The 13,245-nt window shown below is 51.4% G+C and overlaps 3 protein-coding genes across 3 annotated transcripts; 2 read left to right on the forward strand and 1 right to left on the reverse strand.

The window, feature by feature from the left end:
* The first annotated feature begins 1,347 nt into the window (after positions 1-1,347).
* On the forward strand, positions 1,348-1,837 carry BDV14DRAFT_14684 (uncharacterized protein). The gene has a single exon (XM_073766467.1). It carries the CDS (start codon positions 1,461-1,463, stop codon positions 1,710-1,712), a length of 252 nt encoding a protein of 83 aa, XP_073630892.1. The 5' UTR covers positions 1,348-1,460; the 3' UTR covers positions 1,713-1,837.
* Positions 1,838-3,166: 1,329 nt separating this feature from the next.
* On the forward strand, positions 3,167-5,228 carry flbD (putative MYB family conidiophore development protein FlbD). Its single transcript, XM_073767895.1, has one exon. The coding sequence runs from the start codon at positions 3,731-3,733 to the stop codon at positions 4,694-4,696; it is 966 nt and encodes a 321-aa protein (XP_073630893.1). The 5' UTR covers positions 3,167-3,730; the 3' UTR covers positions 4,697-5,228.
* A 6,731-nt stretch (positions 5,229-11,959) lies between these two features.
* On the reverse strand, positions 11,960-13,180 carry BDV14DRAFT_168660 (60S ribosomal protein eL29). Its single transcript, XM_073767896.1, has 4 exons — positions 12,949-13,180; positions 12,782-12,833; positions 12,508-12,610; positions 11,960-12,443 (listed from the first exon to the last, which is right to left on the reverse strand). The coding sequence occupies exons 1-4, from the start codon at positions 12,953-12,955 to the stop codon at positions 12,408-12,410; spliced, it is 198 nt and encodes a 65-aa protein (XP_073630894.1). The 5' UTR covers positions 12,956-13,180; the 3' UTR covers positions 11,960-12,407.
* Between the last annotated feature and the right edge of the window lie 65 nt (positions 13,181-13,245).

Here is a 13,245-nt window from a genome sequence, read left to right on the forward strand (position 1 = left end):
GCGGCTCTGACGTTAACTGCCAGACACCAGGGCAAGGGGTCCATTTTCCGCATGCGGTTTCGCCTTGGGGGGCGCCCTTGGCGAGATCTGGGAGATCGAGACTTGTCATGACCGAGCATCTCCGGAAACGCCCAGCTGATTTAATTCAAGCGCAAGCGGGAGATCTCAATAGTGCAGGGCTAGTAGTCGGCGAAGCCATCAAGAATGTTACCAGTCAACTTATGATGCCGTCATTAATGCTCCGTGATCAATTGAAGTGGGAGTGGGTTGTGGAGTGCGAGGAGACCAAGTTGATCATGATCCCGTTTATCTTTGCCCAATGTCGCCTAGTGCCAGGATCAGGATTCCAAAATGACAAATACCTTAATTTGGCCGCAAATCACAGTCCGGGATCGGGAGGGCAGAGTGTCCACTGTCTGCATCGCGAAGGGTTCGTGCTTTCCACTGTCTTAGCGCACGCTGTCCTCTCCCAGCAGACTGAAAATTGAAATTATATCTGCTCCATAATAAGATTGTGATTCTCCTCTTCCCCCTTTCAACTCGGACTTGGCGACGGCCCAACGGCGTCTAGCTCGTGGCGCCTGCCGCGTCGCCCTTTCAGCTGGGACGGACAATGCTGCGTAATTGGCCGTTGCGAGATCGCATGCCAGGTACCGGAAGCGATGACAGTTTGACAGAAGAACAAAGACGCCCCAGTATCCACCGTCTCCGAGGCCCTGGTCAGCGCCTGCTCTGTGCGCGCTTAGTTTGTCGCAGAAAGCGAATTCTGTCTGCGGCAGCGACTCTGTGAAGAGGTCTTACTCATGCTGAAACAAAACAACGTGCGCTTTCCTTCTTGAGGAATCACGACGACGTTTGAGAGTCAATAGTTCTGGAAGATATTTGAGTCTGAGAGTGAACAAAATAGAACATACCTAGACGCAGGAGCAGATGGAGTACCTGACCGGCCTATCAGGGGCACACGATCAGATCGAGCGCTAAGAATAGCGGTGGCTGCTATAGTCGCGAACTTGTACCTCCATGACAGCGAGAAACTTGGATATCAACCGCGCATTCCAAAAGAGGAGAGACAAGACGAATAGTAGCGTCAGTCGGATAGTACAACCATAGAGCCGAACCTGGGGAGGTCCCCGCTAACCCCGAGTCGCCGCTGCCGCACAGAGGTAACCTTTGACTACGACGATATCTTGCTGGTCTCGTGAGGAATACATGGTGGTTTCTTGGACATATCATATTCAATAGTCCGAAGCACGAACGAGGCGAAGACCGCGTGTCCGCCACATTGCCAGAGACTTGGAGAAACAATTTGCAGAAATTGCCGAAAAAGGGGCAGGATCAGCCACAATGAGATCTGTCAGATATCCGCCATGCGTCTTCGATCTGGAGCAGCCTAACAGGATTTAGGTCCCTGCAGAAGAAACGTGAGCGACCAAAGTGTTGGGACTGGGAAATCGTCAATCATGATGAGGGTGATCTTCTCGATGCTTCTTGGATTATTCCTTGCCGTGGCTGCTGCGATGTATCAACTTGGAGTAACACGAGGCTTCACCATGACTCGGGTTCTATCCAGGATTGTTGAAGTGATTGTTGGATGCCGAAGGCACCGGCCAGATGACAGGAGCCAATGGTCGGGTGCCTGCCTTGTTTCTCATAACGACCATATCCCAAGCAGGGCCATCGGGGCCCAGAGCCCTGACGCAGCGGGCGACTGATGGGCAGATGAAGCAGCCTGTAGGAGGGGAGGACTTACAGAGAGCGTTGTTGAGGCCTGAGGCTGGCGATCTCTGCCGGAGTGGGTAAAACGTCCAAATTCAAAAGATTCCAAATCATGGAGGACGCTAGTTGCTAGTCTGCGCCAATCATGATCGTCGCCAACGGTTTCTGCGAGAACTGGCTGCGCTGGGCAGAAAAGGAGAACTGGAGAACGGTTGCGCTGAGGAGGAGGTTGATGGCTGGCTGAAGATGCGCCTGCCGCTGTCACCCTCCTTTCTCCTTAGTCCTCCGTATATTATCATTGTGATTATTCCAGCACAGTGGACAGAAGAAACAAGGTCAATGCACGAAAGATCTGTCACTCTCGGATGGCCCCACTTGATGCTCTGTCTCCAGTGGCCTTGTGTGTCTGCGTTGACTCTGCCTCTGCACTTGTACATATTGTACATACTGTGGTTGGTATCCTGTAGAAGTCATAGTCAGTATACTATACTGTATAATTCTCTGCCTCGTGAGAAGTATGAAACTCCCATCTCTTCAGTGGTGTATGAACTGTCAACTGTTGAAGCTCAACCGGAATTATCTTTCCGGTTCACCCCACCAGGCGATGATCACTGGCATAGCGCCGTTCTGACATCTCGGAGCTGTTCGCTGTCCTCTCCAACTCCTCATCTCTGGACCTCGTCTCGTCGCGGTTAATTTATGCATCGCCCAATAACAGTCTGTATACCCTCATGTCTTCCCTGGTGCTCGGTACCGCCAGTCAAGTTGACAATTGCTTTCTTCTTGGGTTTCCCCTGAATCCGACTCCACTGATCCCTCCTTCCCGTTGATCACCCACGCCCATGGGATTCTTTTCCAGCTGATGCGACCGCTCGGCCCTGCCGAAGCTTCTCATGTATATTGTATGCATGCTTTAATTACCCCAATGGCACTTGTTCGCCCAAACCAGAAAGTGCGCTCGACAAGACCTGAATACGTGCTATACGACAACCAAAGAAGAAAACAGTAAATACTTACTCCGTATGCATGTCTTGTTTCAAATATACGGCAGCTGGAGACAGAGTGTTTCTGATCTAAACCGGTTTGCGATATAGTGGCAAATCTCCCCACGATCCGACAACGCCCAGCGCCTCAAGGACAGACAGGAGCTATCTTTGCTTTTTTGTGCGGAAGTGGTGGTGATGGTGATGCTCTGGAAGAATATCCACCAGGGCTCCTTTTTTCCTTGGAACGAGGGCAATTTTTTTTTGTCAGGATGGGGCCAAGAATTCCTAAAGCAGATACTGCAAGTCTGCAACAGTACCAGATGATTTCATGGGGCTATCGTAAGCCTCCTGAGTGCGAGAGCGCCCTGACTGGCCCTCACCCAGACCCACGGTATCATTACATACAGCCCAGATACCAATCTTACGCGAAAAAGGCGAATAAAATAAATCCCAAAGGGGAAATGGAATTATCAAAATGGATGGAGGCTATTGTCCCCTTTGGCACTCCGTTTCTCTCTATTTATTCCTCCGACAACTGTCAGCTCCAAGATCTTGGATCTGATCTTCTCTCATAGCGTGCTCGACGGGTGGAGCTGCATCTGTTGCTCTCTGACTCGTCTCTCCCTGCTTGTCATTAATTCTACCCTCTTCGCTCGTATATCTACCTTGGTCTGTCTCCCACCTCAACCACTCTTCCTCCTCACATCCAACATTCATCTCGACTACTCTACAACACCCTCAACCACCTCAAGTCTCCTACAACACACTCCTGCACACCTGCGCCTCAATTGACTTTGCTGCTGCCGAAACCCAACACTCTGGTTCAACGGCACTCCACTGTAAGCAGCAACCAACCGCCCGCCACATTTCTGTAACAACCCTCGCCGACCCAAACCAACCCCCGCCTCACAACTCAATTTTGCGCTGTCTCACGTTTAACTCTTATACTTGGACAGATAAGCCAACCTTATATATATACCCTCGACTTCTCTTCCTATATACCCCACACCACACATACACAACCAGCAATGGCTCCAACACACCGCCGCGGACCCTGGGTCCCCGAAGAGGACCAGCTACTCCTCCAACTCGTCCGCGAGCAAGGCCCAAACAACTGGGTCCGCATCTCGCAACACATGCATTACCGCTCCCCCAAGCAATGCCGGGAGCGATACCACCAGAACCTCAAGTCCTCACTCAACCGCGACCCCATCACCCCAGAAGAGGGGCTCATGATCGAGCGCATGGTTTCCGAAATGGGACGCTGCTGGGCTGAGATTGCCCGCCGACTGGGAAACAGAAGCGACAACGCCGTCAAGAACTGGTGGAACGGCAGCATGAACAGGAAGCGAAGGGGTCTGCACAGCGTCTCATCTCCTCAGTCTCTCTCGAGAACATCCCACAGCGGCCGTATTGAAGCTCCCTACCACCGCGCTTCACTGGGCAGCAGCCCTATTCTTCGCTCTCGATTCCTTTCCATCTCTCACCACCACAACCACCACGATCCCCGCCCTCTCAGCTCATGGACAAAATCCTCAGCCCCCTCCTCAAGAAGAGAGTCCTACTCTACATCAACAACAACCTCCTACTCCCGCCAACTCACACCAATCTACACTCTGCCGGCCCTAAACCGCCCCGTCGACGCACCCCTCACCTCGCCCGCATTCTCAGATACATCGAACGCGCCATCGCTGGACCCGCCATCCATGGTCTCAGACCACAACTCCGTTTCGTCATCTCCGAGGACTCTGCCCTCTCCTCAACTTCTGCCTCTACCTGTCGATACAAGATACCAGTATGAATTACCGCGACCGCAGATTTCGGAGGATCTTTCTTTCTCAAACTTTCCTGGGAAGACGACCGGGTTGTTTTCTTCTGAGCCAGCGAAGAGATGGGGACCGGCAGAGTGGGTTTCACCAGAGGAGAAGATCGAGACGAACCAGCATGAGTCCAGACGGGACTCGAGGATGGGTCTTGATAACCTACTCAACTAAGCGGCTTCAACTTGGTTGCAAGAGAATGATGCACGAATTCATCTATATATTCTAATGCTCTGTACATTTTACACCCTCTATATTGACCCTTGAAGCGTTGTACATGGTTTGGGTCTATCACCATTTTCCTTTGTTTGGGCATTTTTCTTTTCCTATGTACAAAACTTTTTTTCTATGAGTTTCTTTTGGGTTATTTCTTTTGTTCTGGTGATGGGATGAAAAAGCATGATTTGGATTTGAGTTTGGTTGTTGGTTGTGTTTAGAAGATGAGGAGCGAGGATGCGATGGATTTTGGACTTAATAATACCCCTGTTGTTGGTTGATGAAGGATTTAAGACTTTGAGAATTTGAGGATACTTAATATATCATGCTACATTATATTATATGAGACTCTACTCTAATGAAACCACTACGAGTTCAGACTGCCTCTTTACCAACCAAGTCCAAGTCTACCAGTACAGATTCCGAATGATTGGAACGCAAAGTAACACAGCGTCAGTCCCAGTGCAGATAAGAAGATTGACTAGGTAAGTAAGTAGAAAAGGTCTCTTGGGTCGCACTACGGTACTAGTTTCGCGCAGTGGCTGGCTGTCAAGCCCTCTCCGCAAAGACGGCAGAAGCAACCATTATTTCACCATGATAATGAGCATCAGCATCAGCATCAGCTCACGAGGGCACAAAATGCAAGGGAAATGGAGGGTGGCCTCCTGAGCTCGAGTGGAGGGCAGCGCATAGCAAAAGACGGAAAGGAAAAGGAGGGACTGTCGGTACGTATCCCGCAGTATGCACCAGCGTGGATCAAGCCCACACACCTCAGGACTCCATAAGTCACCCAGCAGAACAGGGAGACACTGTAGTCCAGATGCAAAGCAGAACTCACCTGGGACGTGATACGGACAGTGACTGGCCAGAGTCTGAAGTTGAGATCGATAGGTCAGGTAGGTCTATTTTGAATCTGGCTGGCTGGGCTGGACTGGGCTGGGGCTAGCTGGGCTGGGCTGGGAATTGACACCGAGGCGACGGATGGACTGTTGCGGTGGGATGAGCTGCCTAGAGAAATGAGGATCGTAGCTGCAGAACGATATGCAGAGATACAGAGTAAATGCAATGCTGCGTTTGATGGCTATCCCTGTCTTGATCTTGGGCTTGAGGAGGATTCCGGTATTTGAGAAATGGGATCCGTTCATGCAAGTCGGGCACGGGATTCGTGGAAGGACGGCAGATGCGATTGTGGGATTAATTGATTGTTGGAGTGGGCTTGCGATGGCTTCGATGGCTGCGACGGCTTCCCTTGACCTGCGGACGCGAGACGAGACGGGAGAAGGTGGAAAGGTGGAAGAGACAAATCCTTGTCTTGTCTTGCTGATTGGTTTCTTTACTAGATTACAGTCTGTCGCTCCTGCCGTTGAAGCATAATACTAAGAAGGAAGGTGCTTTTGGCAGTGATCTGGAGCGTAACTACCCAAATCTACAACGAAGGAACCGACAACCGACTATCCGATACGAACGATCTGCTTGTCAAGAAGACGAAAAAAGCAAATTCATGCAGCCGAACTTTTCAGCCAAAGCTATCGGCTATAGCAGGCGTATTATGCCTCTCCTACGACTGCCCAAAACTCTTAGCTCGGTCTCTGTCTCTGACACTTCGACGGGTCTCGCCTCTGACCGGGAAAAAAGACCAGAAGAGAGAAGGGAAGGAATGGATCCTGGCTGGGAGAGGGAGCTTCAGCCATCCTTCAGCCTGACTCGTCGACGTCGGTCACTAGCCAGTCGCCACACGACCACAGGGCTTCCAGGTGTCCGATCTTCGATGAGAGAAGGGAGGTGATGATTGATGATGATGATGCACCACCACGTCTCTCGAGCCTGGCCTTGAGCCTGATTCTATCACTGGTCCAGAGGATTCGATAGTTGTTCTGGCTTGCATCAGCGCCGATCTAGGATGGGCCGTTGTGGACTGGTGCTCATCATCTGGCGCTGGATCGTCGATGGCCAGTCGATGTCGCCCTCTGGTTCAGCCTCAGACGTCCAAGGAACAAATGGCTGAAGTCATCGTCCTCAGAGTAGAACAGAGTAAGAGTAGAATGGCACGGACCCGGTGGAAGGGAACCATTGCGCAAGACGAGTCATGATGGTCAATCCCTGCTGTATCTCGGGAAGAGAGACCTTTGTCACAGACAGAGAACAAAGGAGCGAGAGCTTGGAGGGAGAGCTAAGCAGCGAACAAAGAGAGAGAAGAGAGAAGAGAAGACCCACGGTTCCCAGGAGCAGGGCCAGATCGAATCGTTGGAGCCGACAGTCCGCCTGCCGGTTCTCTGACATCCGATCCCGCCGCAAACGGTTGAACTTATTCTGAGTTCTCTGAAGTCTACTCTGTGCTAGTAAAGTCCACCTACGTAACCAGCTTCACTCTTTCGCAATTCTCGCCGTTATCCGGCGCCAACAAGCCAGCAACGTTGTCGCCTCGGAACATCCACCCGCTATGCAGACTCTCTAAGCATAAACTGGCGCCGATCCGCATCGTGTTTATTGTGGCGCCTCGATCTGATTTGAAATATCGTGCTCTAGCGCCTGCACGGTGCACCTGGCGCCAACTGCATTGCGGGCTGCATTCTGCACGGTCTGGTCGATGCGTGGCGAGACCAGCATCTCAACTGCCGCATCTGTACGCTGTCCGGTATTATCCCAAGCCAGCACTCCTGAGTCCTGACGTATCCTATTGCCCCCGGGCTGATGTATCGTCCTGCAACCTGCTCTACGAGGTAGGTAGCTTGCTGTGTGGACTGTGGAGCCGCAGATGCAACAGATCCAAATTTTGAAGTATAACGGGCGGGCCTTATAACGTCTGAGACGACGATACCGATCGAGCTATGTCAAGAGCGCATCATGCTTCCCTTTTCGCCCACTAGTTGCGAAGAAGCAAACCCGCTTACTACTCTCTCATACAAGGTAACTAAGCCAAAACGCTTACACCAACACCAAACCCGTTCGCTGCGGAAATAGCAACCGCAGAACCATCCTGTCATAAACTTACAACCATCGATCTCGATGACACGACGAACGTTGAAACGGCCTCGACCCATGGAACGCAAATACAAGAGCTGTCTTGGACCTGACCATCAAGGCTCAAGCTAGCCTGGACTGGACCTGGCTTCTACGTAGCTCTGGAATCTGGATCAAGCAACGGTCCACCCACCCAAGCCACAACAATCTGGTTGGCAAACGGCCCATCGCCGAGCTCGCACCGTAGACGATTCCGTTCTAGGAAAAAGAACAGGGCAGCCGGAGCCCAGCCAGGCGGGAGGCAAGCAGACCGAACGACGGGGCCCTGCTCCAATCAGTGCAGGCGCAGGGCTCTGGCGGTGGTCCCTGCCCTGCGGGCTGTACCAGAGAGCCAGAGACGCAGTAACCAAGGTTCGGATGTAGAGTGTGGGCTGTGAGTGTGGAGTAAGAAGGTTAAGAAGGTTCAAGGTCTCGGATATGAAACGGTCGCTTGTTGCCGCGGGCTCGGGGTTACGGAGCGTTGCGGCGGTTACTGCTCCGTACTCTATACAAGCTAAGGTATAAGTTATAATAGACTGCCGTTAAGAACTAACAGAGGACTAGGGAGGGACTCGGATCGAGATTAGGATCGGAGCAGATGGGCCCTGGAGTGCGAGGTTTAGACTGGGAATTTGACTTTGCAGAGGTTATTTATATAGACTATAGGAAATCTATTACCCGCTAATATAGAGATTTGGAATCATCGAACAATTCGTTGAGCCGGCAAAGTATACTACTTACTGATCAGTGATCGCTGATAGTAAAACAACAGAAGACGCAGAGCCAGAATGATACCCTGTCCGTACCCCAGTAACACCCTGCACAGAAACCTACAAAGAACTTTAGTCCTTAGCTAACCCGACACGTTGGTCCTCCCGCACCCAAGTCATCAGTTCGTCGCTCGTACCGTAAATCCCGTAAATCCGTACGTCACGAAAACCTCACACCCATTACCCATCCAGTTAGTTCAGTTCCTCATGCACTGTAGAGTTTACTCCCGGCTCCCGTCCGCCCAGCCCAGCCAGGCCAATCCACAGAGTCTTCAGAACTTTCCGGCTGCTTGGAACCTTTGCTTTACAGTTCAAAGGTCCACGAACTGTAATTTACCTAATTTGAATTAACAGACAATCTGATCTCGCAGCGGCAGAACAGACCAGGTGGGCCCTGGCTTTTGAAATCCAGCTTCATTCTCGAGTCTCGAATCCTGTCTGCGTTGCTGCTGCTGCGTGCAGCGGCCCCAGAATCAATGAAGCTCGACGTTGCATGGAAGATTCTTATTGGGCGACGGAGGATCTCGGTCCTGATTTCGCTAGAGCAGATGGGGAATAGTGTACCCGCCCAGATCGACGAATGAGATCATGACCAAAGAATGCAAAAATCAGTTTTTATTTCTGCAGTTGGAGCCGTAATTCTGTATTGTTTACTGTAAGAGCTGCTGTATCGTATGGTATCAATGTACTGCTTACTGGTTTCATAGCAACCGGTGCTTACTGGTAGAGCAAAGCAACGCATTTCTCGAGAGGTCAACAAGGTAAACTGGCCCAACGACTATATCCAGATTGGTGTCACGAATTGGTAGGACAGACTCTTGCTCTAACCTCGAGCTTCGACCTAATGGAGTATCCAGCGCGGTCTCCGATTTCGCCTCCGCCGAGTTGTACAAGATGGCTGATACTAACCTCACCGTTTCCTCATCTGCGAAATGCTGACCTCACTGTGCTCCAGAGCTGCACAGAGCCGGCGATAGGATTCCGGTTTCCCCGCACTTCACAGGCACAGATAATGTGTGGTGTACCTCTGTGCTTTATTTGAATGTTGAGCACACCTCGTTCCATGCAACCGGATACTCGAGGAAGAGGTCAAAGCACGAACCGCAAACATTGTCGGTACTCGACGACCACGTGTGCGAGCCACCTAATTTATCATTCGCACCGTTGATGTTGGACCAAGGCGTTCTTTAGCTGAACTCACACCAGTGGCTGGCTTGCAATATTAGACTCTGCCGCCAGCGCTATAGCTGGTTATGCACGATTATGGTGGTTCAGCCACGCCTCAACGCCCTCGACTCATTGCCAGCGCCTGAATCATGTTTCGAGTTCGCGTCGCACGCGTGAGCTGATGCACAAAAAGGGGGCCATGATCTTCGGTCCAGATGGGAATTTGCCTCTTACCCCGGTCCGCCAGGGCTAAGCAATGGTCTCGAGGTCACCCGCAAGAAGCAGGCTAAGCTGGTTGTCCAAGTGAGGGTTATGCCAGGCTCGAGGCAACATCGTAAGCATCACGACAAGGTCGCTTCAACGCTCGGAACCAATCGCAAGGCACCAGTGCTTCTGTGTGGACGTCGCCGGGCACCCCTGCTTCATCGAGCTCTGCCCGAGACCGCGCACTGCAGCCATATTTGCTTATTCCAGCCATTGCGCTGGTAAAAAAAAAGGGTCTAGTTTTAAATCTGACAGCACGGGAGCACACTGCGGGACGCTCGGTGATCGTTGATCCCGATTCGATGTCAATGATCGATCGTTGCGCCTTGACGACGCCTTAGAATCCGGATTCGGAATTCATGCATCCTCGTCAGTTGGGTTTTCTACCGCGCTCGGGTCCCTTCCGCTCTTACCAGTGTGGTGGGTTCAGGGCCAGTCACCTTGTTGACAGACCACCCTTTGGCTTGACAGTGAGGGCAGGGGTGCAATCCTTTTGATTGAATCCAGCGAGGAGCTATCGAGTGGCGCTCCGTGTGAGGGAGCTTGCGAGATGCTGTATTGGTGGCCTCTCAGCCTATCGTTGCATCCAGGTCCTCCGAGACAGGGATCCTGCGCTAGATGTATGTGCTCGTGTGGAAGAGAGTTTTTCTCGGCTTGGGCAGGATCCGAAAGTTTCTTCCAATTGCGGTACCCTTTCGGGTATTGTCAAACGGTCAGGCTGGGCCGGTCTATCCATTGCAGCGATTATGGTGTGTGACCGTTGGATGGGACGCAAGTGATGTACGCCTGCGTTTCGTGAAGCGAAAAGGGAGCACAGGCGCATCCCCATTTGCTTACTTTCTAACTTTAAGGTTCAGTAGAGAACCCTAGTCAGTGGCATATATCCTTGCAATCTGCTGACGTGAAGGAACACAAGGACAATCGCCTGGACGCACTCTCAACATACTTGCGCCTAAAACAGAGTCACGTCCAGAGTTGTATGCACTGGTATGATATGGTTTAGCAACCAGACGGAGACGGATAGCTTGTGAGAGGAATGGGTGAGCAATGAGTGCGTGCATGAGGTGTACTTGATATTCCTGCTCGTCCTACCCTACCTCTCCCCGCAACGTCAACCCACGCTGTCGGTTCCGCATATCTTGGGCCTCCTAACGACCATACTCCAAACAATTGCGTAATTTGTTGACATGGACTGACCCCGTTGCTGATAATGGTAATTCCCGCGAGCAATCGTTCTGGGCCCATAATCGGGTGCCACAGATCGATATCTTAAGCGTTGAAAATCATCGTCTGACAAGACCAAATTGTGCAAGCAAGTTGTGTATTGCAAATTGGCGTTGTCTGTAGCTTGAACTGGACTAAGCATGGTACCAACGCATTATGCTTCAAATTGGCCTAGGAGCCTGGATGTAGGTGTTATGGCGACCTCCCGTCAATGATTAAGATCGGTAGGCAACGCAACCCCGACGTGTTCAAACGCACTACTAGTTAGCTTAGATTCTGCGAGAAATTTCGAGTCCTGCATTACCTTTGCTTGTACCTACCATTCTGGGTTGTGCAGAAGTAGGGATGTACCAGGGCTATCCATGTACAAGGTTGGCGATAGAAGCAGTGTACGTGGATCATGCCAGTGACAGAAACCCGAAGACGACGAAGGCTGAACTGGAATTCGAATGCTAACTTGGTGGCGATGCTGGTTGTGTTTTAGATGGAGTTGGGACAAGGCATCCGGGTGATTCTTGATAGATCTCCGGGGCCCGGCGAGGCTATTCCGCACCTTTTTCAACGGCTGACGACCGCCGGGCGTTCACCGCACAGGCCTTGCGAGGATCTGTAGGTTGTGCCAAAATCGAGGGTGCGATGGAGGACGGGACTGCTCGTGCAAAGAACGACCCCTGACGGCAGGTGCGGCCCCCGTCGCACCTTCCTCGGGAGACCGTAGGTATGTCAACGCCCACAGCAATCAGCCTACAACGCGAGTATGACGAAAGTAAAGCAATAATAATAAGGGATAGAATCCTGTGAGGTAGAAAAAATTGTCATTGACGAAGCCTACACCTATTCTAGCCTACGAGTGTATGTAGCCCTCCGTCCATGCACCCCATCGCCACGGAAAGGCAAAGAGGTGTTTGGTCATAGGAGGGCATGGGATCTTCTCTCGGCACGTTATAATAATCCTTCAGCAAGCGCGCATTAGCAATAAGCACGAAGCTGTACACACATATGCCTGGGTTCGAATCGGGTCGACTACATCGAATTCGAGGACGGACCAAATGCGACGCGGTCGCGGTCAAATCAAACAAAAGAACAGACCAAAGCGTCACCAAATCGAATCCATTTGGTTATATGACAGACGGATCGTTCGACAGACGTTCTGGGTCGGAAGGGTATGGTTCATTGCACGTGAAGAAAAGGAATCACCAGCTCAAATCGCTTTCATTTTCGTCTTGATATCTATATCAGATGACTTAGGCGACCTCGCGCTTGCCCTCCTTGCGCTCCTTCTGTAGGGTCGTTAGCATGTGTTTTCTCGCCGGGAGTCGTTTTGAAGTGCGCGGTTGAACGTACCAGAGCCCGAGCGGTGCCGTGGAGAGCGTGTCTGTGGTTGCGGCGGAACTTGGGGTCAACACCCTTGAGAGAGGGGTAACGGTTGGTCTTGGGCTTCTTGATACTGTTGATGAAAAATCGTATTAGCGACTCGAGTCTCCCAAGTTTGGAATCATGTGCCGCGGAGAAACATTGCAAGTTGGGTCGTTTGCGTGTTGCTCATAACTCATCCAAACAATGTCCATTCTTATTGCCGGAAACATAGATAAATGCCTCGCTATCAGTTCGTACGTACCCGTTACGGTGAGCCTTCTGGCTGTTGTGGTGCTGGGAGGCGTTCTTGGACTCTAAAAGACAGAAATATCAGCCATAAGGTCTTGAGCACTCAACAGAGTGGCTGGGGAGCGATTCTGGCGCGAAATTTCATCGAAATAATTCAAACAGGGTCGGGGGGTAACGTACTGGCCATCTTGACAGATTTGTCGCGACTGAAAGACGGTTGACGTGAGTTGGCGGGTGAGGTTATCCAACACTGAGAAATGGCAGTCGGGCCCAAGTGAGGATCGGCTAGGGCTCGGCGGTCAGTTTGTGTGGGATTTCGCTTACCGAGCACGGCTAGCGTCTCCGGTACTGCCAACAGCTACAAAACAAGAGCATATCCCTAGTATACGTTATAGAGCTGGGTATACTCTCTATGAGGGTTTTTAGGTTAATATACGCATTTCGTTTACTATTACGAGGCACCATTATACTGACGAA

This window comes from Aspergillus stella-maris, assembly GCF_047715825.1.
Source record: "Aspergillus stella-maris strain CBS 113639 unplaced genomic scaffold BDV14scaffold_11, whole genome shotgun sequence".
Classification (NCBI taxonomy): domain Eukaryota; kingdom Fungi; phylum Ascomycota; class Eurotiomycetes; order Eurotiales; family Aspergillaceae; genus Aspergillus; species Aspergillus stella-maris.

Excerpts from the sequence above, each read along its gene's own strand:
- BDV14DRAFT_14684 (XM_073766467.1), top strand. The coding sequence starts at position 1,461 with ATGATGAGGGTGATCTTCTCGATGCTTCTTGGATTATTCCTTGCCGTG.
- flbD (XM_073767895.1), top strand. The coding sequence starts at position 3,731 with ATGGCTCCAACACACCGCCGCGGACCCTGGGTCCCCGAAGAGGACCAG.
- BDV14DRAFT_168660 (XM_073767896.1), bottom strand. Across the intron at positions 12,611-12,781 it reads CAGAAGGCTCACCGTAACGG|TATCAAGAAGCCCAAGACCA; the intron begins GTACGTACGAAC and ends TTTCATCAACAG. Across the intron at positions 12,444-12,507 it reads ACGGCACCGCTCGGGCTCTG|AAGGAGCGCAAGGAGGGCAA; the intron begins GTACGTTCAACC and ends ACGACCCTACAG.